The sequence below is a fragment of the Phalacrocorax aristotelis genome, chromosome 1 (genome assembly GCF_949628215.1).
Source record: "Phalacrocorax aristotelis chromosome 1, bGulAri2.1, whole genome shotgun sequence".
NCBI lineage: Eukaryota > Metazoa > Chordata > Aves > Suliformes > Phalacrocoracidae > Phalacrocorax > Phalacrocorax aristotelis.
The window spans coordinates 185,921,644-185,948,449 of record NC_134276.1 but is presented as its reverse complement, the minus strand read 5'-3'; the positions used below and the strand labels follow the sequence as shown (position 1 = coordinate 185,948,449).

The following is a 26,806-nucleotide window of genomic DNA, read 5'->3' as shown; positions in this document are numbered from 1 at the left end:
GTTTTTTATGAGATACAAAAAACACATGAGATATGGTTTTTATGAGATATAAAAACACATGAGATATAAAAAACATGGTCCGTGCAGTGGGTGGGGAATTGGCTGACGGGACGTGCCCAAAGGGTGGTGGTAAATAGCTCTTTTTCAAAGTGACAACCTGTCACAGGTGGAGTCCCTCAGGGATCGATACTGGGCCCAATGTTATTCAACATCTTTGTAAGTGATCTGGATAACGGCATCAAGTGTAGCCTGATGAAGTTTGCAGATGACACCAAGTTGAGTGGGGAAGTAGACACCGCAGAAGGGAGAGCTGCTCTGCAGGGAGATCTGGATAGGCTGGAAGAGTGGGCCAGCAAGAACCATATGAAGTTCAATAGGACAAGTATAAGGTCTTTCCCCTGGGAAAACATAATCTGGGAGTGCAGCACAGACTGGGATCCACCTGGCTGGAGAGCGGTTCTGTGGAAAGGGACTTGGCGGTCCTGGTGGACAGAAAGCTCAACGTGAGTGAACAGTGTGCTGCTGCAGCCAAGAAGGCCAACAGGGTGCTGGGTTGCATCAAAAAAGGCATCACCAGCAGAGATAAAGAAGTCATTATCCCACTCTACTCAGTGCTTGTCAGGCCATACCTGGAGTACTGTGTACAGTTCTGGTCCCCTCTATACAAAAAAGATGTAGACAGGCTGGAAGGGGTCCAGAGAAGGGCCACCAAGATGATCAGAGGACTGGGAAGCCTGCCATAGGAGGATAGGCTGGGAGAGCTGGGTTTGCTCAGCCTTGAGAAAAGGAGGCTCAGAGGGGATCTCATCCCCATGTACCAGTACTTAAGGGGCAGCTACAAAGAAGATGGAGACTCCCTTTTTACACGGAGTCCCATGGAGAGGACAAGGGGGAGTGGACACAAGTTGCTCTTGGGGAGATTCCGATTGGACGTGAGAGGGAAATTTTTCACAGTGAGGACAGTCACCCATTGGAATAATCTCCCCAGGGAAGTGGTTGACTTGGCCACGTTGGACACTTTCAAGATTTGGCTGGACAGGGTGCTGGGCCATCTTGTCTAGACTGTGCTCTTCCCAGAAAGGTAGGACTAGATGATCCCTGAGGTCCCTTCCAACCTGGGGTTCTGTGATTCATTGTTGTTCATTTCTTACAAGTTTGCAGCCTAAGTAAATATGTTCCTGTTCTTCAGTTGTATTGTACCTGTGGAAACGCCATTACTTTATTCTGTAAAATGCACTCAGGATTTTTAAAAACATATTTATTGACATGAGGCCTATAAAATTAAATTTAGTGAGATTAAACTAAACAGATTCTTTTTGCTGTATTCCAGTAGATCCTAGAGTGGTTAGTTTATGGCTTGTGGAAATATTGTAAGTCATGTGAGATGTTATTTATCTTCATTTCATGCAAAGTTGTCTGGTGACAAATACACTAGTCTTTTCTTTTGTTAGTATTGGCCAGAGCTACATATGAGGAAAGGGAGAGATTCATAATAGTCCCACAATACAAGAGCTTTTTTGGCAGATAGGGAGAAGTCAGGTTAAAGGTAAAAGGTAGGCATACTATGGGGAATAAGAACATGGGGGTAAAAATCTTGGCAGCAGATAATTTGTAGCGAGACTAAGTAAGAACAATTGCGTAGTTTGAAAAGGTGAGCTGGGCTAATTATTCTATGAATTATATTACCCCTTTCTTTTAAGAACCCTCTTTGTACCCCTGTATATTGAACTTTGTCACCTCCTGATGTCACTGCTAATAATTCTGTAACTTACAATTATAGAAAAGAGCGATTCCTGTTTTAACATTGTGTTGCACTTCCCTTCTGGACTCAGGTAGAAGTGGTGTCTTTAAGACACAGAATCCTGGAAGGGTTCTGTGAATTGTATACTTACGGCATACTACAGCACAGAGATGTTTGGATAATATTTTACTCGAGGTAGGCACAAAAGGTCTGAAGATGAAGCGGTCTTATTACAGGTCACAGTATTTGCTTCCTCTGGCCATTTATGTAATTTGGAATGTACTGATGGTAAGAGCGGGGAGCGTTGGATTTTTTGTTTGGTTTTTTGTTTGCTTTTCTCTGTCCATCTATTCAGTAAGATGGAATAAGAATTGGGTAGAAATTGTGCCAACGTTTTTCAGGCAGTAGTATTTTTGTATCTTTTTTTTAGATAGCCACCTTAGTCTTGCAGTACTTAACGCCAGAGTTGTATAGATTCTTGGATGGATGCTTCTATACATACAGTTGATTCAAATGAAATACGCATGTAGTGGTAACAAGATTCATAAACCTTGCTATTTCTGAAATGGTTCTGGTACGTGGGTATTTGTCATTGTTTGTTGCTCTCTTAGTAAAAGTTAAATCATATTTTTAGAGTAAAATCAATTTTAAAATATATATATATGAGTATTTCAATCTGAAAAGTTAGATTAAAAGGCCATAAAGCCATGACTGACTATTATAAATGATCAATATTCCCCCCAAATAAATAGTTAATTTTAATGGAAGCAGCTCTGATCATTTAAAGTATGTATAAAATACTTTTTGTCCCTTAGGTTTCATACCCGACACAGTATTTAATAGTTTAGTTTGAATTTGTTACAACCTTTTATGCCTGAAAAATCACACTGAATCATTAGATCACTTCACATCTGTGTCTGACTTCTTAGTGCCCATTTGATCCATGTCTCCTTAAATGCAACTGGTCTGAAATGGTTTTTATGTTACCTCTGTCCTGTGAATTTAACGGAACTGAATCTGAAAGTGTGATGCTTTTTTTAGCATTTTACTGAACTTAATAGATTTATCTTTTTTCTCCTCTTTCTTTTTTTCTCTCTACCCACTTTTCTTTTTAAAGAAATCAGTCAGCAAATGAAATAGCTTCAACTTCCCTATTTCATATTTTAAAATGTTTTGGGGATCTGAATAACTTTGTGTTTTGAAGATATTTTGCCATGTGTAAATATATTTCATGTTAAACCTTGACTATAATGTTTTTGTACAGGCCTTGGATAAGAGCAACAGACTATCGGAAAAGGAACTTGCAGAAGCTGCAAGCAAGTGGGCAGCTGAAAAGTCAGAGAAGGCCGATGAAAGCAATTTACCTGAAATAACAGAGTATGATGTAAGACAGGAGTATTAATTTGTTTTTAAGTATTACACCAAGAGACTCTTGTTTTTCTATAGTCTCCTGAAAGGCACATCTTGTAACTTACCCCTGAATTTGTCTGCCTATGCTATTAAATGTTTGTTGAAAGGGAGTGAGAGGGAGATTGTTTGTTTGTTTATTTATTTAAAACAAAACAAAAAACCCACAAAAGCAGAGTAGGTTTTGTTAGTATCATTTGAATTCACGTTGAGCTACAACTGACAAAATAAGGCTTCAGCTCTCCCAGGCATTCTCCAAGGAACTTTTGCACTAGTGTAAGTATGTATACCTACTAAACTCCTTAAAATCAGCAAGGGACTTCTGAGTCAGAATATGAGTGTACATGTAAAACATAAGAGTAGAAGAGAAACTCTGATTTGAGTTATTTCAGCCTGCCATGTAATGTATTCCTTTCCAGAAAGCAGTTCTCCTCTATATTAAAAATTCAGCTTTTGCCTTGGTACAGCAGTGGGTAGGTATTTTTTCCCCAGAACCTTTATTTTGTTATTAATAAACATTAACTGCCAGTTTATACCCATCTGTTCTTGCCCCTCCTTGTCTTCTATATTGGAGTGTGTTAATAGCCTTTTTCAGTATTTGTTATGCTGCTCTTGGATAGGATGTCTTTTTTGGATTCTGCTGTGTTAGTGGAAGATGTAGGTGTCATTTAAAACCAAATGTCATGCAATGTCTTTTTGTAAAATAGTCTGTTAATTCTGTGATCACCTCATCCTCACCTTTCACTTTGCTTCAACTTCAGAGAGAATCTTACAGAAACAATATAGAGCTGACTTTACAAAGTCATGTGTCTTAAAGTTTATAAGTAATGGGTATTTTATATTTGTTTGTAAATAATTTGAGGGAAAATAAAAGCATCTTGGGAAGCATCAGGTTTCCTCCGTGTATTTCACGCTTGTGGAACCTAAGGACTAGATCAGAGAAATAAAACTCACTGGATCCGTATTTATCTGAACTTGTAAGTCCTGTCCATTGATGTAATGGCTGAGTGTATCAACAGTGTCTTGATACTGGACAGGAAGATCCCATTGGGTAAATAAACTGTTCATTTGCCTCAATGAAAAAAGCAATTAAAAAATAAAGGGTGGGAGGGGATGGAGTGAGGAAGAAGAAGCAGCAGCAAACTGATCCAAGCATGAATACCCTATGGAGGAGAACATATGCATGGACATTTCTGAGAGGTGCAGGAGATTAATGGTGAAGAGAAATGTCACTCCTGTTTTTGATGAGGGGAAGGTAGTGCAAGGGGGAAAACAACACGGTGGCCCATATGGAGAAGAGTTGTTTAAAGCTTCCTCTGCACCTCAGAGAAAATTGCAGTGGCAAAAAGTTTAAAAATAAAGATTCAAGATGAAACAATTGTAGTTGATTATGGCAGAATCTGAGATGATTTATTGACTAAGAAGGTGTGCTACAGGAATGCTAATGAAGGAGGTGAGGCATCTCATTCTGAGTCCTAGAGAAAGGATACTTCTCACCTTGATTAGTAGGCTGTCGTGTATGAATTGCAAAGGTTTTTAGCTTCTTCCAGTTTATCTTACATAGTGCTTCATAGTTGAACTTTGTGTTGCACTGAACTTTTTAACAGCCTTTATTCCCTTTCAGGCATTTCATTATTTACTGCAGTAACAAAATTTGGGATGTAATCTTAATGGTTTATATTCCTGCCAAGGTTTGAGCAGATGCTCATAGGACCACTTAAGCTTTTTTTCTTTCTTGTCTAATGCTTTTCACATTCATTTTAGTTAAGTCTTACAATTCTCCACCTCTTTACTTTTGATAGTAGAAAATATTTTTATGCATCTTCTTCAATTCTCAAATCTTATTTTTAAAAAAGAAGTATTTTACTACGTTCTACAAACCTGTTCCATAATACTGGATTTAAATATCCTGTGGCAATTTCTTCTCTTTATACATCTTCCATATAGACTCCTTGGAGTGGGAGTCTGTTTTCTTTGGGGCAGGGATGCTGTCTTAATTTCTGTTTTAGAGGGAAGCTTATACAATTTTGGTACTTCAGTAAGATTCTCATCAGGAATCCTCTAAGCGCACATTTGCCTTTGCTATAGAATAGGTATCTCTGTTCCTTTATTATTAAACCTGTGGTCCTGAACACTGCACGAGTTCTTTCTGACAGCATTTTGATTTTGTCAATGCTTATTTACCTTTTATTACTTTTATCCTTTCCTAGAAAACTAATCCCACTTTCATTATGGATTTTTCTTGCTAGCTGGTGTTATAAATATCACATATACAAGTTCCTTCTGAGCAGAATAGCACGTGAAGGTTATCTGACATCATTGTCTTTACACAGTCAAGACTGAGTCACAGGAGTTTTATAATGTCATGTTTTTTACATGTTTAAAATCCATATTTCTGTATCTTTTAGATTGTAGCAATGATACTAATAGCTGTGATAAGCAAGCTCATATCTAACTGTATTTGGGTTTTATTTTTGGTCTCACACCTTGAGATTTTTATTTTGCTCTTAAAATGGATTTTTTTTTTTTTTTTTTTTTAAGGCTGGATCTTCAGCTCCATTATATGTTGAACAAACAGAGGAAGCAGAAACAAATGTAACCGATAATACAGAATTATATGAGGATGGCCAGCTTCTTGGCCGCTCAAAAGCAATTGCGACTAAGACAAAGGAGATTGAACAGGTGAGTCCTCTTGGCATTGTGTCACTGTTATAGTACCTGTGTAATGGTTTGATCTGCTAGAAATATGTTGATTTATTTTTTTCCTTCTTCTTCGAGCATAACATGAATGCAATCTGATTTCTTGAGATGATGTGATGATAATATCTCCGTCTGTTTAATTCTGAAGAAGCATGGCATTTATCTGCACATGGGAATTAGTGGTAGTTTTCTGTAACTTACACGCAACACCTGCTGTTTTGCAAGCCCAGAAAATGACTGCTGCTTTGAATAATTGTTTTTAAATCAAATATAATACAGATAACTTCAAACGTAATTAAAAAGTAAGGCTTCATGTGAGATCAAATTATCAAAAATCACTTTTATGCTGTAACTTCCTTAAATATATGCAGGTTGGGATTGAACACTATAAGCTGCCTGTTGGGGGTTGGTTTTGTTGTTGTGGATTTTTGGTGGGGTTTTTGTGTCGTTGGGTTTTTGTGTTCGTTTTTTATAAATTGGCCTTGAATCTCAGTGCCTTTGTCATTCTCTGAAGATAAAAAAACCTTTTAAGTTTTGCTTTGACAGTGTTTTTTATCTGGATGAGGGAGGGATGTTGTGTCCAAAATTTGTATTCTTTTCTCTTTTGTGTTGAGTACTGTTTTGTATTAAATTAATCCCCAAGATTTCTATTACTCTTCTTGTAGCACTGAGTTTTTGAGAAGGTTCAATGGAATTTTATTCATGTATTAGTCTTTAATATGATATCACCTCACAGTAAGGAAACTGTCTACAATAACCTTAAATTTCATTTGTCATAAATAATCAAAGTGTTCTGTTTTCTTTTTTTTTTTTTTTTTTCCTTAACTTTAAATTGAGAGTTTGGAGATTTTTCTGACTTTCATCTTTCTGATGTAAATGCAACTATGCCCAACTCTGGAAATTGCTTTTAAGGATTATGATTTGGGTGGAAGAAAGAGATTACTTTCTTCAAACTTGCTCTGATTTACAGTGTTTCCAGTATATGCTTGGGACGGGTGGAAGGGAAATATAGATCACGTTTCTACCTCATGATTATCTCATAACATCTTCAAGAAAATAGGTGTCTTCTCGTGTTTGAGATAAGCTTATTCTAGGTCTTCGTTTTCCATCTTAATTCTAGTGGTCTTTGTTCTGTTGCCTGTGAGCCCATTTCCTGTACTTTAACACTGTTGTTCCTTTTTTCTTGACATTTGAAAAATAACTTTCTACTCAAATGTTCTTGTTTCTTTTTTTTTTTTAATGTTGACTTTGCATGATCATGTACCTAGCAAGCATGGCTTTGCATGTGGGCTGGGTCTGGCTGAGATGGACTTAACTGGAGCACGCTGTAACTACAAGAGTCGTCATGCAGTTCCTTTAACCCTGTATGTCTGATCACCAGGTCACACACGGCCTAATTCAGCTGCTAGCAAACGTGTAAACTTCTGACTATTTAAAAATGACAAACTGAAAAAAATGAAGACTAGGAGCAGATTTTTGAAAAATAGCAATTGTGATTATTTAGCCTGATGCTGATTAATCTGTGAGTTTATTTCCCACAAAGATCTACCCCTTAGTCTGAAGGACAGGCTTCTTATAGTGAAGACAGATGAAAATTTGGGCATAAAAGCGATATGTTGTTTTCAGTATGGTCTAATGTGATTAAGTTTGGTAGAGTTTGCACTTATCACTAAGGAAATCTAGGTTATGTTCTGTAAACCAGAATACGTTTAGGAGTTTAGCTCAGAAAAGCCTGAGGAATAACTTTAAAAGTTTTGGATTTTGTAGAACCAGTTCATCCTGTTGTTGATTTGAATACTGAAGCTCTCAGCTTCTGAAAATTTAAAGTAAGATTTTAGAATGATACTGGAAGCATCTTCAATACATTTTATTCAGCTGAACGAGATATTTTTTTTTTTTAATAAAACCAGGTACTGTGAATTTGTTGAGAGCTAGACAAGCTATATATTTAATCATTTAAACTTCAGACTGTAAAATGACCTACGTGTTTTTCAGATAAATGTTTAAAAGTAACTCCTGCTTCAGCAATTAAAAACAAAATCCAGAAAATTTATTGTTATGATAGTTCTGATGATTTTCATAATTGTGAAATACTGTGTATCTTCCTACTGTATATGGAAGCAGTCTCTCTGTAGAAGTTGGCGTGCTATTCTGTTGACTTTGAGTTGTCAGCATCTAAAAGTAAATTTGGTTTAATTCTGTGTGGCTTGAGTTCTCTGCCTTTGACAAGGAATGAAAGAGGGAGCAGAGAGTGGAATGGAAACTAAATCTGCAGTTCTGTGGTAAACTGCTTACTACATGTTCTTTGGATGAACTGCTCAGTATAGTTTGTACTGGTTTTAATGCTGTTTAACTGAAGGTATGTTTCTGGTTTTTGCAGAGTAAAATTGGTCCTTAACATGCAAATAAATACTATCGCTAGTCATGCTGTGTTGTTTATATAGATGTAACATTTAAATCTGAAAAGTGAACTGTAGGCTATGATACACTTTAGGAATAGGAAGACTGACTTGATAATGAAATATAGAATACATTTATAAGAAAGGTTTTATATAATTTGTTTCTGGTTATTTGTCTGAAGACTCAAATAACAGCAGAAAAGTTTTTTGTTCTGTGGACTTTTTTTCCAGTTCAGGTAGCTTCTGAATACCTAGTTTCAATGTAGTGTTTCTGGAACGTAATTTTGTGGAAGGATTACTAAAATAAAATATTTATTGCAAAAAGTTATGCTGCAAAAATGGTGAAGCCATAATCCTTCTGCGAAGCAAGATTCCCAAAAGATTGGTTTTTAGTCTTTGCTGGACAGCTATTGAAGTGTTTAAAATAAATAAATCAGGGTAGAAATCACTTCTTGTGCCACTGGGTATGTGTCTAAGAGTTGGTGAGGGTCCATCTAGTGTTCGGGAAAGTGAGACTTGATTAGAAGGCTTGACCCACCAGTCCTCTTTTGCCTTCTCCTGGAGCACCGGATCTAGTGGTGGTCGCTTTTCAGTTCACATTTATCCTCATCCTTATTCCCAGGTATTCTTGCTGTTCCAAACTCCCATTTTGCTTTGTCCTCTCCATATCTATCTGTCTCTAAAGCTCTAGCCAGGAAAAAGAGCAAAATTTTCTAAATATGTACTTTTACTTCATAGTATGGTACTGCTTCAGGTAAACCCAGAGGCAAAAAACTGCACTGTGAGCAGATTCGTTGCTGTACCGCAGAGAAACAGGCAGCCTGATGCCCTGGGCAGTGGTGCGGGGAGTGGCAGCTTGTGATATATTCTGTTCATAGAATGATAGAATGTCCTGAGTTGGAAGGGGCCTGCAAGGATCATCGAGTCCAACTCCTGTCCCTGCACAGGACAACCCCAAAATTCACACCATGTCTCTGAGGGCGTTGTCCAAGTGCTTCTTGAATATCGTCAGGCTTGGTGCCGTGACTGCCTCCCTGGGGAGCCTGTTCCAGTGCTCCGCCACCCTCTGGGGGAAGAACCTTTTCCTAATATTGAACCTAAACCCCCCCGGCACATATTCGTGCCATTCCCTCGGGTTCTGTTATTGGTCACCAGAGAGAAGAGATCAGCACTTGCCCCATCTTTTCCCCTTGTGAGGAAGCTGTAGACCTCAATGAGGTCTCCCCTCAGTCTCTTCTCCAGGCTGAATGAACCAAGTGACTTTAGCGGCTCCTCAAATGTCTTCCTCTCTAAACCCTTCATCAACTTCATGGCCCTCCTCTGGACAATCTCTAGTAGCTTTATATCCTTAATGTACTGTGGCACCCCAAACTGCACACAATACTCTAGGTGAGGCCGCACCAGCACAGAGCAGAGCGGGACAATCACCTCCCTCGAGCGGCTGCAATGCAGGGCTTGATGCACCCCAGGACATGGTTGGCCCTCTTGGCTGCCAGGGCACCCTGTTGGCTCATGTTCAACTTGCCATCGACCAGAACCCCCAGGTCCCTCTCCATGGGACTGCTCTCCAGCCTCTCATTCCCCAGTCTGTATGTACATCCAGTGCTGCTGTGCCCCAGGTGTAAAATCAGTACTTGCCCTTGTTAAACTTCAACAAGTTTCTCTTAAGAAAAACAATAACAAAAAAATCCCCTATTTGAATGAAATTCAAATTGAATGAAATATTCATACAGCTGTTCTGTTTAAATAAGTCCATCTCTGTGTCTTATATATCACTCATATCAGTCTTTCGTAAAGTTCCCCAATCTTTTCTTGAAACCTTAGAGAAGGCCTTAGATCAGGTCATTCAGGGCTCTGTCCAGACTTTAAATATTTCCAGTGAAGGAGACTCTCCTATTTCTCTGGACAGCCTCTTTCAGTGTTTCACTGCTCTCTCGCTGAGCTCAGCTGTTGTCAGTCCTGCATGCTGTTCTCCAGAACATGCTTTATTTCCACCACAGACACAGTTTCTGCTCCCTGCTCCTCTTGGCAGTTTCCTGTCCCCATCCTTGAACTGCGGAGTCCGAGCTCCTTGCTGTGGTCCCCTGCTTTTGGCTGGCCTCACCTGGGAGGTGAGGGACCTGTTCCACCTGGAGTGGGCTCAGCTGCTCTCAGGGGGGGGTTGAGTTCCCAGGACCTGTCAGCTTTGCCACTTTGTGGTTGGTAGAACAGGATCTTTCCTGGCACTTCCCTGCAGCAGGTACTCGGAAAACTGATCCCTTCCATCCTGGTGCAAAGCTTTCTGGTTGTTTGGCATTTTTTTTGTAGCTAAGAGTTTCCTTATGCCTTCGAACATGCCTTTCCCCCTTTCTTTCACAATTATAATTTTGAAATTTGATGTTATATGTCATCTGAGGGTGGTGGGGTAGAAGCTCGTTAAACAGGTGTTTAAAAAATTGGTCTGGGTACTTCAGAATAGCATAGCAGAGAATTTTGCACTGGCGTGTCAAGGCCAATGAATATTCATAGGTTGTTGATGTAACAATTTGATGCACTTTTTTTTATATTTTTGCATTTAATAACATGCATTATACATTAAAGTATTGTTTTGGATTTGTTTAGTTCCTGTTTTTATGTAGTTAAGGATCAGCTTATGCTTTTAGCACGTAATGTGCTGAAGTGTGGGCTTTTTCGGAAGTGATGACAAATGCATCCCTGGTGTTAAATTCACAGTTGGAGCAATTCAGCGTTGGTGTTACACAAAAGGCTATCTCTTTGTTGTTCCTTATGAGCATGAGTCGCAGGGATTCTTGAAATGTCTTATCTTGTCTAGACATCAAGTCTGCAACATTGTATTAATTAGTCAATTATTATGTGTCCAGTTTCTTAAATGTTGAAGCGACATGGGTTACCTTTGAAAATGCATTATTTTCTGAAGACAAATTTTGCCAGGTGAGCCAAGTATCTTCCTTGATTTTGGCAAAAAATCAAACCTCTAAGTTTCTGAATGAGATTCGACACTCAGACCTCAATTTGTCTATTAGCACAGAGCTCTGGCATCTAAGAAGGAAGAGCAGGAATTAATGTGTTCATGAATGCTTTTTTTCTTAATGGAGTCACTGTCTCACTGGATGCTTTCAGTTCAACAATATTTTTAAATGTTCAGAATAATATTTTAAAGTGTTTAAACATTTGGATTAATTGCTTGTTTACTTGGCTTTCTAAATTAATATTAGTTGTTAACGGCCCTCAGTAGTATTAACAAACTGTTATCCGTAGTGGAAGGCCTTCTTGCTGGAAGATGCTGAAAATCACAGATCTTTCTAAAGCTTGCATTTGAAATTTCATAGATATAGTGCATAGAAAGAAGGAAAAATGGGTGTGTGGCTGGGTCAACACGCTGTCCAGATTCTGTTTCCAGATCTGCTGTCTAACTGCTTTTCATTTTTAGGTAAATTACTTAAATCTCTGGCCTAGAAGTTGCAGTTAAGTGAGAAAAACAGTTAAGTTATAGTAGTTATAGTGTGTGTAGTTTCAAAAGAACTGTTTCTTGTTCCCCTGCTTTGTCAGATCTCTTGTTCTGGTACGGTCTATATAGCAATAACTAAATTGTCTTTGTGTGTATTTAAAAATTTTTAATGGGACCCTGTTCTCTGGCAGTGCTGCTCTGAGAAAACTCTGAGAGCTCATAAAGTCAAACTTTACATTGTGAGGATTTAGTTAAGAAAGTTTTGGTTTTAATATCAGATCATGAAAAAAATGTACAGGTATTCCTGTCATGATAAAATAGTTACAATTTCTGTAATGTATGGAAGTATACTGCATGCCTTCTTCCCCACCCTGTCCTGTGTGCATTGCTAGTTTTGTTTTGCTTCAAACAAAACTGTTTTACAGTGCTTTGACAGTGCAAAGGTGGAAGAGGATATAAATATGAGATAGCTTCCATATCCTGGCTAGGAATAAGCTAATGAGAAACCATGGTAAGTGTATCAGAAGAATTTTATAAGTTCAGGGTATGTTAGGTTAAACATTTAAGTTTTGGCAGTTGTAGTAAAATACATAAATGAATAAATTGGACTAATGGGAATCCAGGAAGGAATGAAGGAGGCTGTCTTAGCTGGCCTTGGATGCACCTTTCTTTTGACTTCAGCTGAGCCAGGGAAACAGGTTACCGTTTCTTTAGATTAGCTTGTTGGTCTGCTTGTGCTGTTGTTCATTTCAGGCAAAATGATCTAGGTTAGAAAAAAATCCCCTAATTAAAATACGAGTTAAGAGGTAGGTAAGTTAAGTGAAGCTGAGGGAACTGGAACAGTAGCTAGAGAACACATTAAAGGATTATTTCTTGATGGTGGATGAGGTCAGACCTACTTTGTTTCTGATGGGAGTAGACCTGACAAGAGTAACAGGCGAGATGAGAAGAAAAGACAGAGAAGGTGTAGATTTTGGTTCCCTCCTAGCTTTCCTGTTGTCCTTCAAACCTTGTGTACTTAAGACACAGTAGCAAGACCTTTAATGATGAACTCACCATCATCAGTCTAATTTGGTTGGTAGCATAGTATCTATCAGGCCTCCTCTGAGCTTATGTTTATTTTATTTAAATGTAAGATGTAATTAAGTTGTTATTTTTTCCCAACCAAGAAAACATTTGTCTCAAGTTTTAGTATTTTGCTTTAGGCTTCTCAGAAAAATTGATGACAGTTCCTTTACTTAATGATATCATCTGCCTGTGATCTTGTTTCATCCTTTTGCAGTTTATTAGTTTCCTTGTATCATCACCCCCCTCCTTGTATACAAGGCAAGTCATTTATTACTTTTTACACCTTCTTAGGCACTTTTTCTTCCATATTAATTCTGACTTGCTGATTTTTCTACTGTCTTATAATATTTATTCTAGACCTCCCTAATTTTTACCATTGCAAAATCAAACCAATTAAGCTGTTATGCTTATTGCATCTTTATATAGTTCTCACTTGCCTTAAGTCTTTTTTGTGCTGTGATCTTTCAGTTTTCGAAATCTGAGCTGTTTGTTAAAAATCTGTGTTTTGATGTTTATTGGAACTGCAAGATGGAGAACGTAAAAGGTTTTAGTCAGTATTCTCATAATATCATTGATTCTTCGTACAAATACATCTATTTAAAGCAGGATACTTTTAAAAGGATGTGAAAAATGTATCTACTTTCCTTTTCTTGTGTTTGGGTCACCATGCTTTACAAGTTGCAGTCCTTCACTTTGCTTTTTTTTTTTTTGGTTTGTTCTCTTGCCTTTCCATGGACATTAACGGGTTATTTGGTATGTACTGCAGTGTTCATAATTACAAACTGCTGCATATGCAAAATCAGTACAACTCACTCATTTTACTTCAGCACCCGAAGGTATAGTTTAATAAGGAAATGTATTACCACATTTCAGCTTTTTGCCAGCAGCTTTTTTTTGTTGGAAAGCTGATAAAAAGTGAGTGTTATTTAATATGCAACACTATTAAAGCGATACTTTTAAGAGAACATAACCATATATGTACACATGTATACAGTAGCAGTAGGGTATTTTCATTCTTAGACTCAAATACATCAGATAGAATTCACCTTTAGCTTTCTATCATTTACTGTCTAGGGAAGATTTTGTGTGTGACAGTTTATTTTGCTGTAATTTATTTTTTAATGTAACAGGTTTTGGCCTGTGCTAAGCACATTATTTTGAAGTTGGTGAATGCTGGGGACTTGACCCATTGACAAATCTCATCATCGATACAGTTTTTGATGTAGTGGTGCTTCATTTACGTGACCAAGCAGGACTGCAGATTCCAAGATCTCAGGACTGTTTGCTTACAGTCAGTCTTAAAGTGGATTGTTTACAGATGTTAAATTTCATGGCAGATCTCTGGAAGACTTAAATGAGAGAGTGTTACTAGTTAGGTACTTGATAAAATTGCTGGACTTACTTAAAACAAAAAAAATGTGAAAGAGGGTTGTACCTGTTTCACTCAGTGCCCAGCTGTTCAAATCTGAAAGACAAGATCACTTTTTGGTCAGATAAAGTGAAAATCTAAGGAGTGGTCCATTAAATAGGATTTTTTCAATCAACAGCCAGCAGTAATTGCTTGATTCAAATTTTCTTGTTCTGTCATGAGAAACTAGAAGAACTTAACAGGATGAAAGAAGACTTGGAAACTGTAATACTGAGTAGACGAGGAAGAAGAAAGATTAGTTTCAAGAGATGATAAGTGTAAACAGGATTGGAAAAGGCATTAGGAAGAGAAGAAACTCTCTAAAAATGTGTGGGCCTTGATATACAATTAGGAACTAATTATGAGAAATTGCCTACTGAAAAAAATGTCAGAATGACTTCAAGTTAGAGGATAGAGAGACTCTTCTCTCCAACTTTGTCTCTAGCTTATTTGTGCTTTAGCAGAAGGGCATTGGTGGACTTGAGAGGTGGTTTTAGCAGTGTTGTTTGATTTTATTTTTGAATTCTTTTAGGGGTGGAAGATAAAATTCTCTCCTACTTGGCTCAGTGCTCTGAGGCTTAAAGTTTCAACTTCTTAGTATTTTTCTTTCTGATAACCTGATGTCTCTTGAATAAGGCATCTTTTGAATTTTGGAGGAATACTTCAGCATCACAGAATGGTAGGGGTAGGAAGGGATCTCTGGAGATCATCTTGTCCAACCACCCTGCTTGAGCAGCTACACCTGGAGCAGGGGGCACAGGAACGCATCCAGGTGGGTTTTGAATGTCTCCAGGGAAAGAGACTCCACAGCCTCCCTGGGCAGCCTGTTCCACTGATCTGGCACCCTCACAGGAAAGAAGTTTTTTCTCATATTGAGGTGGAACTTCCTGTGTTCCAACTTGTGCCCATCGCCCCTTGTCCTGTCATTGGGCACTAATGAAAAGAGTCTAGTCCCATCGTCCTGACACCCTCCCTTTAGATATTTATAGGTATTGATGAAATCCCCCCTCAGCTTTCTCTTCTCCCAGCTGAACAAACCCAAGTCTCTCAGCTTTTCCTCATAAGGGAGATGCTCCAGTCCCCTGATCATCTTCGTAGCTCTCCTCTGGACTTGCTTAAGCAGTTCTGTGTCCTTCTTAAACTGGGGGGCCCAAAACTGGACACAGTACTCCAGATGTGGTCTCACTAGGGCAGAGTAGAGGGGGAGGATAACCTCTCTCGACCTGCTGGTCACACTCCTTTTAAACCACCCCAGGATACCATTGGCCTTCTTGGCCACAAGGGCACATTGCTGGCTCATGGTCAGCTTGTTGTCCGCCAGCACTCCCAGGTCATTCTCAGCAGAGCTGCTTTCCAGTAGTTCAGCCCCAGCCTGTACTGGTGCATGGGGTTGTTCCTGCCCAGGTGCAGGACCTTGCACTTGCTCTTGTTGAATTGCATCAGGTTCCCCTCGGCCCAGCTCTCCAGCCTGTCCAGGTCTCGCTGTATGGCAGCACAGCCTTCTGTTGTGTCAGCTGCTCCTCCCAGCTTGGTATCATCAGCAAACTTGCTGCGGTTACACTCTATCCCATCATCCAGGTCACTGATGAATATGTTGAACAGGACTGGACTCAGCTGCTGGGGGGAACCTGCTGCTTCCTGGAGTGAAAAAGAATGAGAATAGGATGAGTCCCATATACCTAATAATTATATCCAGAAGTTCAAATTGCCTCAGATATAGCCCTAGCTCAAAGAACAACTGACTAGTATCTATTTCCCCCCATCGCCAACACTGATTTCACATCAATTCTATTAGTATTCCAGATACAGTCTGAACATTGATCTTCTGAAAGAGTGGTGCTTCAAACAGGATGTATGTAGGGCAAATGGAGAACACTGCCGTAAGGGAAAGGTTTCATAAAACCATATGTGATGATGGGAAGGTGGTAACTGAGGAAACATGCAAAAAGCCGTGGTAAGTGGCAAATGAAATGTAGTGGCAGGAAGGTAGGTGACAGGAGGGACTTGATCTTTGTCATGAATTCTGGTTTCCATTTCTCCTGCACTGACAAGAGATTTCAGGCCTCAGGAGGTTGAGGTAGACAGAGACAGTAGAGTATCCCACAGACAGCCTTGTAGGGAAGGAAGCTCTGCTGAATCTACAGTTTCATGTTTTTTCATCTGTCTTCTAGACTGCAGGGCTGATCTTAATGTAGCAGAAACTTATTTTGTGGGTGACAGTTTTTCTGGTGCATGTAGTTTAATCTTCTAATCCATTTGTAGTCTGATTTGTATACAACATCGATTTGTGTATAAATATAGGATCATCTGTGACCAAAGACACTTTGGTGACAGGTTGCGTTTGTCACTTGGTTCTTAAGTTTCTATTTCTTTTTATATTCTGTATCTCAGTGCCTAGCCTGATGCCTTCTTTCTTTTAGCAGTTGTTTCACTGAGCAGGTTAAACTCAGTATGTTTTAAAGATGGGTAGGCTACACCTAATCTATTAGCTTGTTCTTTTCTGTGAACATTAGTGATTTGACAGCTGTTCATTGGATGGCATTTGGAAAGCAAGAAAAAGCTACAACATACAGAGGACTGTTCTGTGGTTTTTGTTCAAGTTATTTTGAGTGTGTAAAGTATTTATATGGGTTTGTGTCTTAAAAGCTTGGCCTAGAAAGTATTTATTTGCTATGACCTTTAAAATATAAGGTGATCTTCTAGTTCTTTTTCATGTTTGGTTTTTTTTTAATTTTTATTTTTGGAAAGATAATTTCAAAAGGCATCAGAATTGGGAACTTAATTTCCTAAATGATATGGGGAAAAGCCTTTTGTTGCATAAGTTGCTTATGTGTGTGTTTCCTCTGTAAGTTAAGATTATAAAAACACTATATTTTTATCTTGGGGAGTACATGACTAATGCACATCATCACGTATCACTGACCCACAAAGATCACTCTCCTGTTCTGTTTCACTCTTACTTGCACTGATGTTGTGATTTTTCAGTCCTCGGTGATTGTCTGGACGTACACTGGTACGGATATCACAACTTTTAATGGCCCACTTCACAAAATATGGCAGAAAAACAAGGGCCAAGATTCCCCACAGGACAAAGGTCATAGTGTGTCTGTTTTAGCTTCGTACTTGGACTTTGAAAGGCTACTTGACTTATAAAATCACAGAAGTTGGATACTGACGAAATCAAGTGGGTCACGTAGTTCACGGTTCTTTAGATTCTCATGCTTCTTGACAAAGACTGTTTTTACATTAATTTTCTGAACTATTGAACCTGAGAGAAGTAGTGCTCTGAATGACACTAATAACCTTTAATAGATGGGTTTGATACTGTTTCTCCATGGTTTAATTGGCTTGCTAGCAATCTTCCCCCTCTCCTGCTCCCCAGATAACTTAAACACTTGGTTTCATTACAACATGAAATGTTGTACTTAAGTGGGTACCGTGTGTGCTTATTTGACCATAATTACTCCCCACAAGCAGTTCACTACCTTAGTAAAGTAGATAATTTATATTTTAACTTTTTTGGTCACCTGCTGCCTAAATAAAATATCTCCACATAAGCATTTTTAAACACAAAATCAGAATAGATTAGGGTATGCTGACACAAGCCTTTTGGTGATCATCTTCAGCTGGAAATTTGCCCAGTTTATTACTTTTTTTTTTTTAACTTGGCTTCCTGGAGAAACTTGCTTATGCAATGGCAGAGTATCTGTGCTATGTATCTCTTGACTCTGTTGTCAGGTTTCAACTAAATTCAATTTAGGCATAAACCAAGATGATTAGTTTTTACAAGGTTTATGAAAATAGAAACTACGAGTTCAGTGGAGGAGGACCACGATACGATTATACCTCATTAGACATCAGAAAGTCCTCTTAAGCAAGTGCTCTTGTTGTTTTCAAAAACAAAACAAAAAACCCCCACTTGTACCATTGCAGACCTGAGCTGCATGTTACAAAGAGTTTGGTAGCAACCATTGTTGAAGAAACTACGTCCCTGGGCCGTACTGTTCTCTGTGCTGGCACAGTAGTCTTCGTGAGGTCTGACTATGCATCAGATCAGGCAAAAGAATGAAAAGTTTGCAGATATTTATTTAACGAGTTTTCTTATTCACAGCATGGTTGCTTAGATGTGCTTCTGGCACAAGTGAGTACCCCTGCTGTGTCGTGTGTTGAGCCACTACCATCTCTGAACATTTAGTATCTTGAAAGCACTGCCTTAGGCACTCAAATGTACTTTAATCATCAGGTAGAAATCTGCAGAGAAGTCTTTGGTAGTTTTGGCATTTGCATAGTAACTGTTTCTTTTTTGTCATAGGGAAAATAAAACTTCTAAAAATATTTCGCTTTAATTTCTATCTACAGCGGCCATGACCAGAACACTCCCTTCTTCTTTTAGGACACCTCGCCATCTTCTAACTTGAATAGCCTTGATTCTACATATTTGGAGAATTTACTCATTTGGGAGCACTCGTGCCACAGTAGGCACCCTCCTAACAGCTGCTTCGGCTGGCTTGTTGAGCCGAACTTGGCTCTAGTTGTGAACTAAGCTGGTACCCAGCTGCTCCAGCCCCTAAAGTTCTTGAGTAGGTCTTGAGAGGAAAGAGCAGTCACAATAGCCAGTATTTTTGGTAGTGAGATAGCTCAGTTTCGTGAACTAAATGGTCCCTTTTATTTAAAACTCTAACCTCTTACACTTTATTACATTACTCGCACTTTCAGGAAAATGAAGATCAAAAGATTTCTGAATGGTTTATGTATTTATTGCCTGTCAGCTAATGTGACAAAGAACTGGAAGTGTGCAATTATAGAGAAATGTTCCCACACACAAAGGCACAACTCGCTGTGAAGTAAAGCTGAATGTCCTCGTGAATGCATCTGCTACCTGCCACTGAAAGGAAGGTTGCAACAAAGACACGGCTACGGTTTGAGATAAAGATGTCTCTTTGTTCATCTGGGGGAACCTGTGAGCTGCATGCAGCCTCCTTGAAACCTGTAATGAGATGCACCTCGCCACCCCCAACAAAATATCGGGTTTTTTCACACAGTTGAAAGGAGAGAAACCAGTGTAGGAAGGCATATGAATCTCAAGTTAGGAATCTTCCTGTCAAAGTTCCTTCTCTATGGAGAGAGGTGGACCGTGTCAAAGGGAAGATGGAAGGAGGACTGGATGCAGGAGAGGATCCAGAAGGCAGGGGCAATAGGATGCAAGAATTTCTGAGGAAGAGGTGGAGTGGAACTATGTCTAGCTGAGGGATGAGAGGACCTCTGAATTGGAGGGTGGAGGAAACCTGGAGGAGATGAAAGGAGTTGTGGTGACAGGAGAGGTAGGGTTGGGAATTGGGAGTGTGGGAAGCAATGAATGAGGGTGGGACTAGACTTGCAGTTCAAAAAAGATTTGTTCCAAGATCAGGAACTGCAGCCAAGAGGGTGGGGGAAAAAAGAGATGGGGAACAAGAGGAACATGGGTGGAGATGGAAACTAATTCCACAGAAGCTCTGAAGCCTATGGGCAAATGCAGTGGAGTTTCTCCCTGGCTAGAGGGTGGAGACGCTACATCATGCAAGAAAATTCATTGCTATTTCTGGTGCCAGAAACAAGTGGGGAGCAGTCAGGTGCTTCCAGCTTGGTGTCTTCCCCTCTGGATGCCCTCGAGGTGTCTGCAGGAAGCTACAATCGTAAGGCAGGAAACGCAGCGTTCCTGCATCGAGTACCTGAAATTACTTACTGAAGAATTTGATAAACATGTCAGTCACTGCTGATTGGTCTGTTGTCTGTTTGGGTCACTTTACTGTATTTCTCATGAACTAAAAATAAAAACAATATGAATATTGTTTTTAATGAAACTATTAATCTGCTTACCCAAGTGTGGATCTAGCCATAACTCAGAAATGCCCTGTTTAATTTTTAAATACTTTTTTTTTTTTAGTTTTTCTCAAATTTACTATTAGGCATAACTACAGCTCACTGTACAATTTTCCTTTTTCTTACATTGCTGTTGAAGGATGTTTTCTTGCAACTATGTTTTTGCTAAAATCAGAAGCAAAGATAAACTCTGAGATTCTGTTTCCTGTTTCACTGAGGTCAGTTAATGGGTTATTTTCCTTTGATTTTCTAGTAACAGGATATCTAAATGTTTAACTCTGAGGTCTGGAAAGCTCTCGGACTCACCCTTGATTTGGTTTGGGCTGTTGGTTTCTTCAGCCCGTGTATAAGTGATTTGTGCTTTTAATAACACAGTGAAATGTTCCATAATACCTACAACAAAATTATTGGTCTTGTTATTCTTGCAGTCTCCTTTTGGGTGGAGAATTACATCTGCATTCCAAATGTGACAATTATCATCTATACGCTAGTAGATATATAGTAAAATGATGCTAGTATTGAGTCATTAACATACCTAATCCAGATGTGATTAATCTAAAATTGCAAATTTGTATGTGATTTGATAAGACAGACTTTGAAAAATTAGTTAAATACAGTATGTGCTCTTGGTGTGTGAATTTTCTATATCATTTGTCAGCCAGTATTTGGGGAATGGGGGCGGTCAAAAAAATCTTGAGTTTAAAGTAATTATAAGGTCTCTCATGACCCAGATAAATTACCAAAGAAACTGTCTTTTAGGAGTGTTCCTTTCTATTTTAAGCAGGGTAGACTTTTTGCTACCAAGGAAAGCATGTGTCATTATAATAAGCTGGCTCCGGAGCCTTTTAATTTGTGTAGGTGTTACTCATGTCATGGTGAGCAGCAATTCCGAAGAGAAGTGTTGCATCTACTGTAAAGATTATTCCCTCCTTATTCATTTATGTTGATCCAAATACATTTTTTTTTTATTGAGGGGAGAAACATAATTTTTGCATATATGTATCCCTTATGGTGCAGTGAAAATGTAAGGTAACTCCTTGCTTGTCTTACACCTGTGCTATATGTTGGGGACATCGAAAATGTAACCTCTGCTTTGCAGCACAAGCCTCTTTCTTTACTCTCTGTGTGGACCAGTTTGTTCACTTTTTTGTATTGTGACATTAATCATAAAAATGATCCTTTCTCCTTTAGGAAAAGCAGTGTTCAATCACTTACAACCCTTTTGTTAAAAATTATGCTGGTTATTTTTGAAAGTCTAGTGCCTTTATAGTAATATGGCTTGTGTCTTATTTCTTTATCTCAGGCTTCAGTTTCTTTTCAGTCTGCTGCTTGACTAAGTGTTTCTGTATAGTAAGGCTAAGTATTCTTGAAACATATATGTGCGTATTACTGAAGAGTTGTATTAAAATATGCAGAGGTCTGTTAGAGGTAAAGTGATGAGCTTGTTTTTGTCCATTGTGGATCAACTAAGATTTTAAAAGAGGCAAGGTCATTTAACATGTTAACTGAGTCTGAATACTCAGCGTCTTGTGTCAGGTAAGGTTTTATGCATGTAAGGCTACAAGCTCTTGGTGGTATGCTTGCAGTTCATTTCAATATGAATTGCTTAGCATGTATATGTAACGTGTAAACAAATAGCTCTTTACGGTATTCCTTTAAGCTATTGTAATCTAAAATTTAAACTCTGAAAGAATATGTGTGCATATATCCGTAATGTAACAGTAGTCAGTGTTAGTTTCTGTTCTTTAAATAATGTTTCAGTTTAGTTATGAAACAGACCTTTTGTTTGGGTTTTTTTGTATTTGATAGAAATGCATGAAATGTAAGTGCGTTTATGTCACAAGGCAATACAAAGATGCTTAGATAATTCATTTGATGTGAAATATTTTTTCAGTGAATTTCTGGTATTTCAGAGAGCTGGGTTATATGACAACTTGAGTGAAGGCCTGTTGAGGGAGCGGGGAAGACTCGGATGAAATTGTGGTGGCAGAAGTGAACGTAGTCAGAGGTAGTAGTGATTCCTTTGTTATGTATGCATTGGCCACCTGCAGTGTCTTTGGAGAAGGAAGAGCAATTTGTTGACAGTATAGTTTGGTGAGCAATGCAGAACTAAGGAGAACAAAGAGAAGATGTGAAGAAGTGAAAGACGTTAATACCAAGTTGAGGGAAGATGAAGTGAGTCAATGGATTATGTTAAAACTAAGCAATAGTTCTAAGATCTGGTTTCAGTGCATTGTAGCCAACAAATGGAAAGTGGTAGTTGTATTTTCTACATTAAGAGTGTAAGCTACTGACTTACCCTGTAGAGGGCAACTTTTTTCCTTTTTTTTTTTTTTTTTTTTTTTTTTTAAATGAAACAGTTACTGTTATCATTCCACACAGTCCGTGGTACTCATAAATAAATAAATGAAATAATCCTTTGTTTAGCATGTAAATCAATCCTTGGTGGATACTAATCCTTGAAATAACAAAAAATCCTACCTGCTGGTTTGAAAATAGAAAGTTTGCAATGTTTATACCCTTATGTGATTTTAAAAAACAAAAAGCCCACTGGAATTTCTAAATGAAATGAGAAAATGTAATTCATTTTCATTGTGTTTTTTTTTTTATTTAATTTGGCTTGCTCTAATCTAAATAATTAATTTTTTTATTTCATTTAATTCTGTTTCCAGACAGTGTAGCTCAGCCAGATCTTTACTAGCATGAACTGTTTTGGTTGGGTTTTGTTGTGGTTTTTTTGTTGGTTTTTTTTCTTGTTTTGTTTTTTAATTCTGGAAGGCTGCATGAAGTGAGGAATGCCTTATTTTTCAGGATGTGTTTGTACGAATAACCCCTGTCTATTCTGTATCTTTGAAAGCACATGGTAATCTTGTATGAAGTAAGGTTAAAAGGTAAATGGCATGGTACTGTTTCTTTTGGCTATTGCATTAAAGTGTTTGACCTTTAGCAACCTATTTTTATCTTAGGCAGTAAACTGTTTGGTTCTGCTTATCAAGAGACTTCACTGCTCTCTTTCCATGCTGTTCTTATCCAAAACACACTGTAGCAATCCAGCATCAGTAGACTTTATCAGCAACAGCTATTATTCTGCTTAGAGATACAGCATAAAAAAGTTTATTTATATTGTAACAGTACATTTTATTAAATACTTTCATATATAGGTCTGTGGTTTCCAGTTTCATTATCTAGTTTAGATCTTTTGTATTACCTCCTTATTAGCTTACTCTTTCCCCACATTTTAGCTGTTTGACTTGAAATTATTTGTTTTGGTGTCTGCCCTAAAGTGAATTATTTTAGACTATTCAAACAATAGCCTATGTATTTCTAAAGATAAGACTAATACGGCAAAGTAAGTATGTTTGTGGATATTAACAAATTTCCTAATTATTTGAGAATATCTTCAAATCATCGAGGCATTGGGGGTAATGTGAAATTTCATGAAGTGTTTTGTTGAAGAATCAGCCCCTCCCATACCCTTAGTTGTCTGTGTGATTTGCCAGAGTGAAGTTCTACACATCGGAGTATTGGGTAGAGGCAGAACTTGCTTAGTCTCTGAAGTGGCCACAATTCATAATGCTGCTGGTGATACTCAACAAATCTTTAACATGCAGGAAGCTGACTTGAGTTGCTGGGCAGCTGCTAATTTGTTCTAGCTTTAATTTATTTTTGTTGACTTGTTAATTTACATGATGCTTTACCATCATTACTAGTAAACAAATACTGGTACCATAATCAGCTTCCCTGTTTTATGGTTAGAATAAATAAGACATTTCATGAACTAAATCCAAGAGGACTGAGTTTAGACCTCTAGTATCCCTGTACAAGTTTTGTCTCCCAAGTACTAGAAATATCTGTTTGTTTGTTTGTTTTTTACTTAATGAATTTGTTGCATTGTGCTGTTTTCATGATTTATAGATGTCAGGGATGACAGAAGACTGTTCTAAGCCATCTGAAGAATACAGAGCTAAAGATCTCAAAAACACAAACCAAAACAACAACAACAAAAGACCCACAACAGTATTTGACAATCCCAGTTTTCTTCTATTGGTCATAAGACTTTTTATAAGGACTGACTGAAGCCAGACTCAAAAAGAATCAAAGCTTTTCAGTGGGTGCCAGAATCTGAAGACAAGTGAACGCTTCAAAACGTAATGAGTGTGTTCACATATCTTGCCAAGTTCATTCCAAATCTGTCCTCTGTCAGTTCACCCTATCAGACAACTTCTGGAAAATGTTCAGTGACACTGGATTGAACAGGGCAGGCATTCCTTTAATGAGTTTGGTAGGTAACAGTTCTTGTGCTGAAATGCTGCAGCGTTGCTTAACTATCTCGTTAATAAAGGCTTGTAATGAGGAAATAGAAAGCCAATGTTCTTAGTGTCAAAAGATCTTTTTAAATACAAGAGTCTTGTTTTCACATGGAAAAAGAGTTCACAATTTAAAAATCAGTGATTCCCAAGCTTTTTTGAACTAGCTAATTGCTGTGATTCTTCAATATTACTTGTGAGCTGTAACCCAAGCTTATCAAATAACTAATTCCAAGTACTGTGGGATACAGTCAGTGGTGTATCCAGTGAGTAAATGCAGAACCCCTACTACATTCCCATGGAACCACAATTGGTAATCGCTGCCCTAAGACATATGATTTACTAACCATAAAGGACAATCTCTACTCCTCGTGGCTTTCTCTTTGGGGAGAGAGACATATTTTCTACTTTTACCAATTTTAAGATTGAATTTCTGCTTCCAAATTGAAGTAGAAATAGCTAGAATTGTGGGAACAGATTCAGAAGGAGAGAGAGTTTGGGTGTGGAATGCTAAAAATATAGAAGGAATGAATATATTTGCAATGAGAAATGAAGCTTCATCATACAGCTTTTCTGACCTGCTCCTCCCCCAGCCATTATGCTAGCTTTATGTTCTGTTTCTTTATATATATTTTGTATTCGTCTGAAGATATATGCTAAGATCTGTGGATGTTTCAGCACAGATCCTGTGTGATTTGTTACGTAGCAGTTCTATGAGCAGTGCTGGATGACCTCAAAGAGACTGGACACACTAGTAAGGCTGTAGATAAAAGCCCTGTCATCTACAGCTGCTCGTTGTCTTCTCACCCAGGATAGGTGATGCCTCCCTGCAGCCCAACTGATGTGCTAGCATGTGACCTAATCAGGCTGATTTTGCCTAAAAATGATTTTTAGGAGTAATCCTGTATATTGCTGGCTCACACAAACAAGTGGGGTGATGATTTCTGGCATGGGGATGGTGACAGCTGGGGAAGGGGAATAGTCTTTTCAGCTGTCACAGCTGCATATGGAAAAAGATATCCATCCACAAGCTAGGGAAAGCTTACAGAAGTCTTCAAAAACATTTCCTTGCTTTACTTTTTCCTTTATTTTGATGTTATATTTGAAATGAGAACTTAAAGTAAATGATGAGAGTGACTGTTTAGAGGGTAGAGACAGGACCATGACTTGGACTTGAAAAAAAATTTGATCCATTATTGAGACACTAATAAAACTGATTTGTGAGGCTAATATAATGTGTGAAGTAATTCTAAACTTTCAGAAACCTTAAGGTTTAACATAAACTAAGTAATAAAATGTTGGTAATCTAAGTAATTGTTTTTCTTCTTGCAGCTGTTGCTTTTCCTTTCTGAGAAGTTGTCGATTACACACAGTAGTTTACTTATTTTGTGTAGTATTTTCTTTATGCTGTGCATGATTAAAAAAACCTAGCCTTTGGCATGCATATCCAAGCCTGCTTTGGCATTTCTTTTAACCATTAAAGAATAAAAAAAAAGTTGTTGTTCTTTAGATAGTGATGGTGAGAAAGTCTTCTCATTTAAGGGCCAGTTCTTAAACTCATCTATCCACTAGCTTTGAGTTTATGATAACAATGCTACTGCCAGTTATCATGCAACTGATCTGCTGGGAGTTGGTCTTAACTGGAAAAGGAAGATTTATTTTTTAGTTTTCTTCTCTTGCTGCTCGTTTACATTGTGCTGTTGAAGAAAATACAGGTGATCCACACCTCAGGATAAAATTCTGTCTTGCCCATTAACAAAAATGAGCTCTCTTACTGCAGAGTGTTGCATCTGAGAATATTTGTAGCTGAGGATATTTTTTGAAAGTGTGAAGACTTGTTGAGGGAAAACTAAATCACCACAAGTCACTTTCTGGTAAAAGCAAATGCGTCATTGCTGATCTTGACTGCAGCGCAGTCCGTATATGTGGATTTTAAAGTACTCTACCTACAAAAATATTTCTGTGTTTTTATGACAAGGAAGATTGGTTTGTCATGTAATTGTTACTGTTAATATGCAACCTATTCTAATGAAGCTTAAATTAATATCGCTTTCCTCTATGGTCAGGGGCATAACTGAAAGCTGTTAAGGCGTTTTTAACAAGAGAATTAACAGTGTCTTTTGTAGATAAACTTCACCCTTCCTGTTTTGGATGGAGCAATAAGTTTACCGTGGAGCAGATTTAGGAAATAGCTTTCCATCAATTGAGTATTTTATAAATAAAAAGTCGCAGGGCGAGGTCCTTCCTTTGGCATAAAGCTGATTATTTCCTGTTTAATCCTGAACTGGTGCATTTCAAGTAATGGGATTTTTTTAGCATCCATCAGAGAGGAGAGCTTTTAGGATTTTGTTTTCATTTATGGTCCTGTGACAATGCAGTTTCTAGACTTGAAGATCATTATAGAACAAAGAGAAATTAATAGATATAGAAATTGTTGCTCTTTCAGATGATTTTTGGACTAAGCTGCAC

General features: G+C 38.2%; 1 protein-coding gene across 4 annotated transcripts in view; it reads left to right on the top strand.

Annotated features, from left to right (window-relative positions):
• PPHLN1 (periphilin 1) overlaps positions 1-26,806 on the top strand; it is a 73,246-nt gene that overhangs the window by 34,952 nt on the left and 11,488 nt on the right. For all 4 annotated transcript variants that reach the window (XM_075080984.1, XM_075080987.1, XM_075080985.1 and 1 more), the window contains exons 8-9: positions 3,006-3,125; positions 5,690-5,830. In XM_075080984.1, the coding sequence (XP_074937085.1) occupies positions 3,006-3,125; positions 5,690-5,830 (261 nt within the window). The remainder of the gene's footprint in view (positions 1-3,005; positions 3,126-5,689; positions 5,831-26,806) is intronic.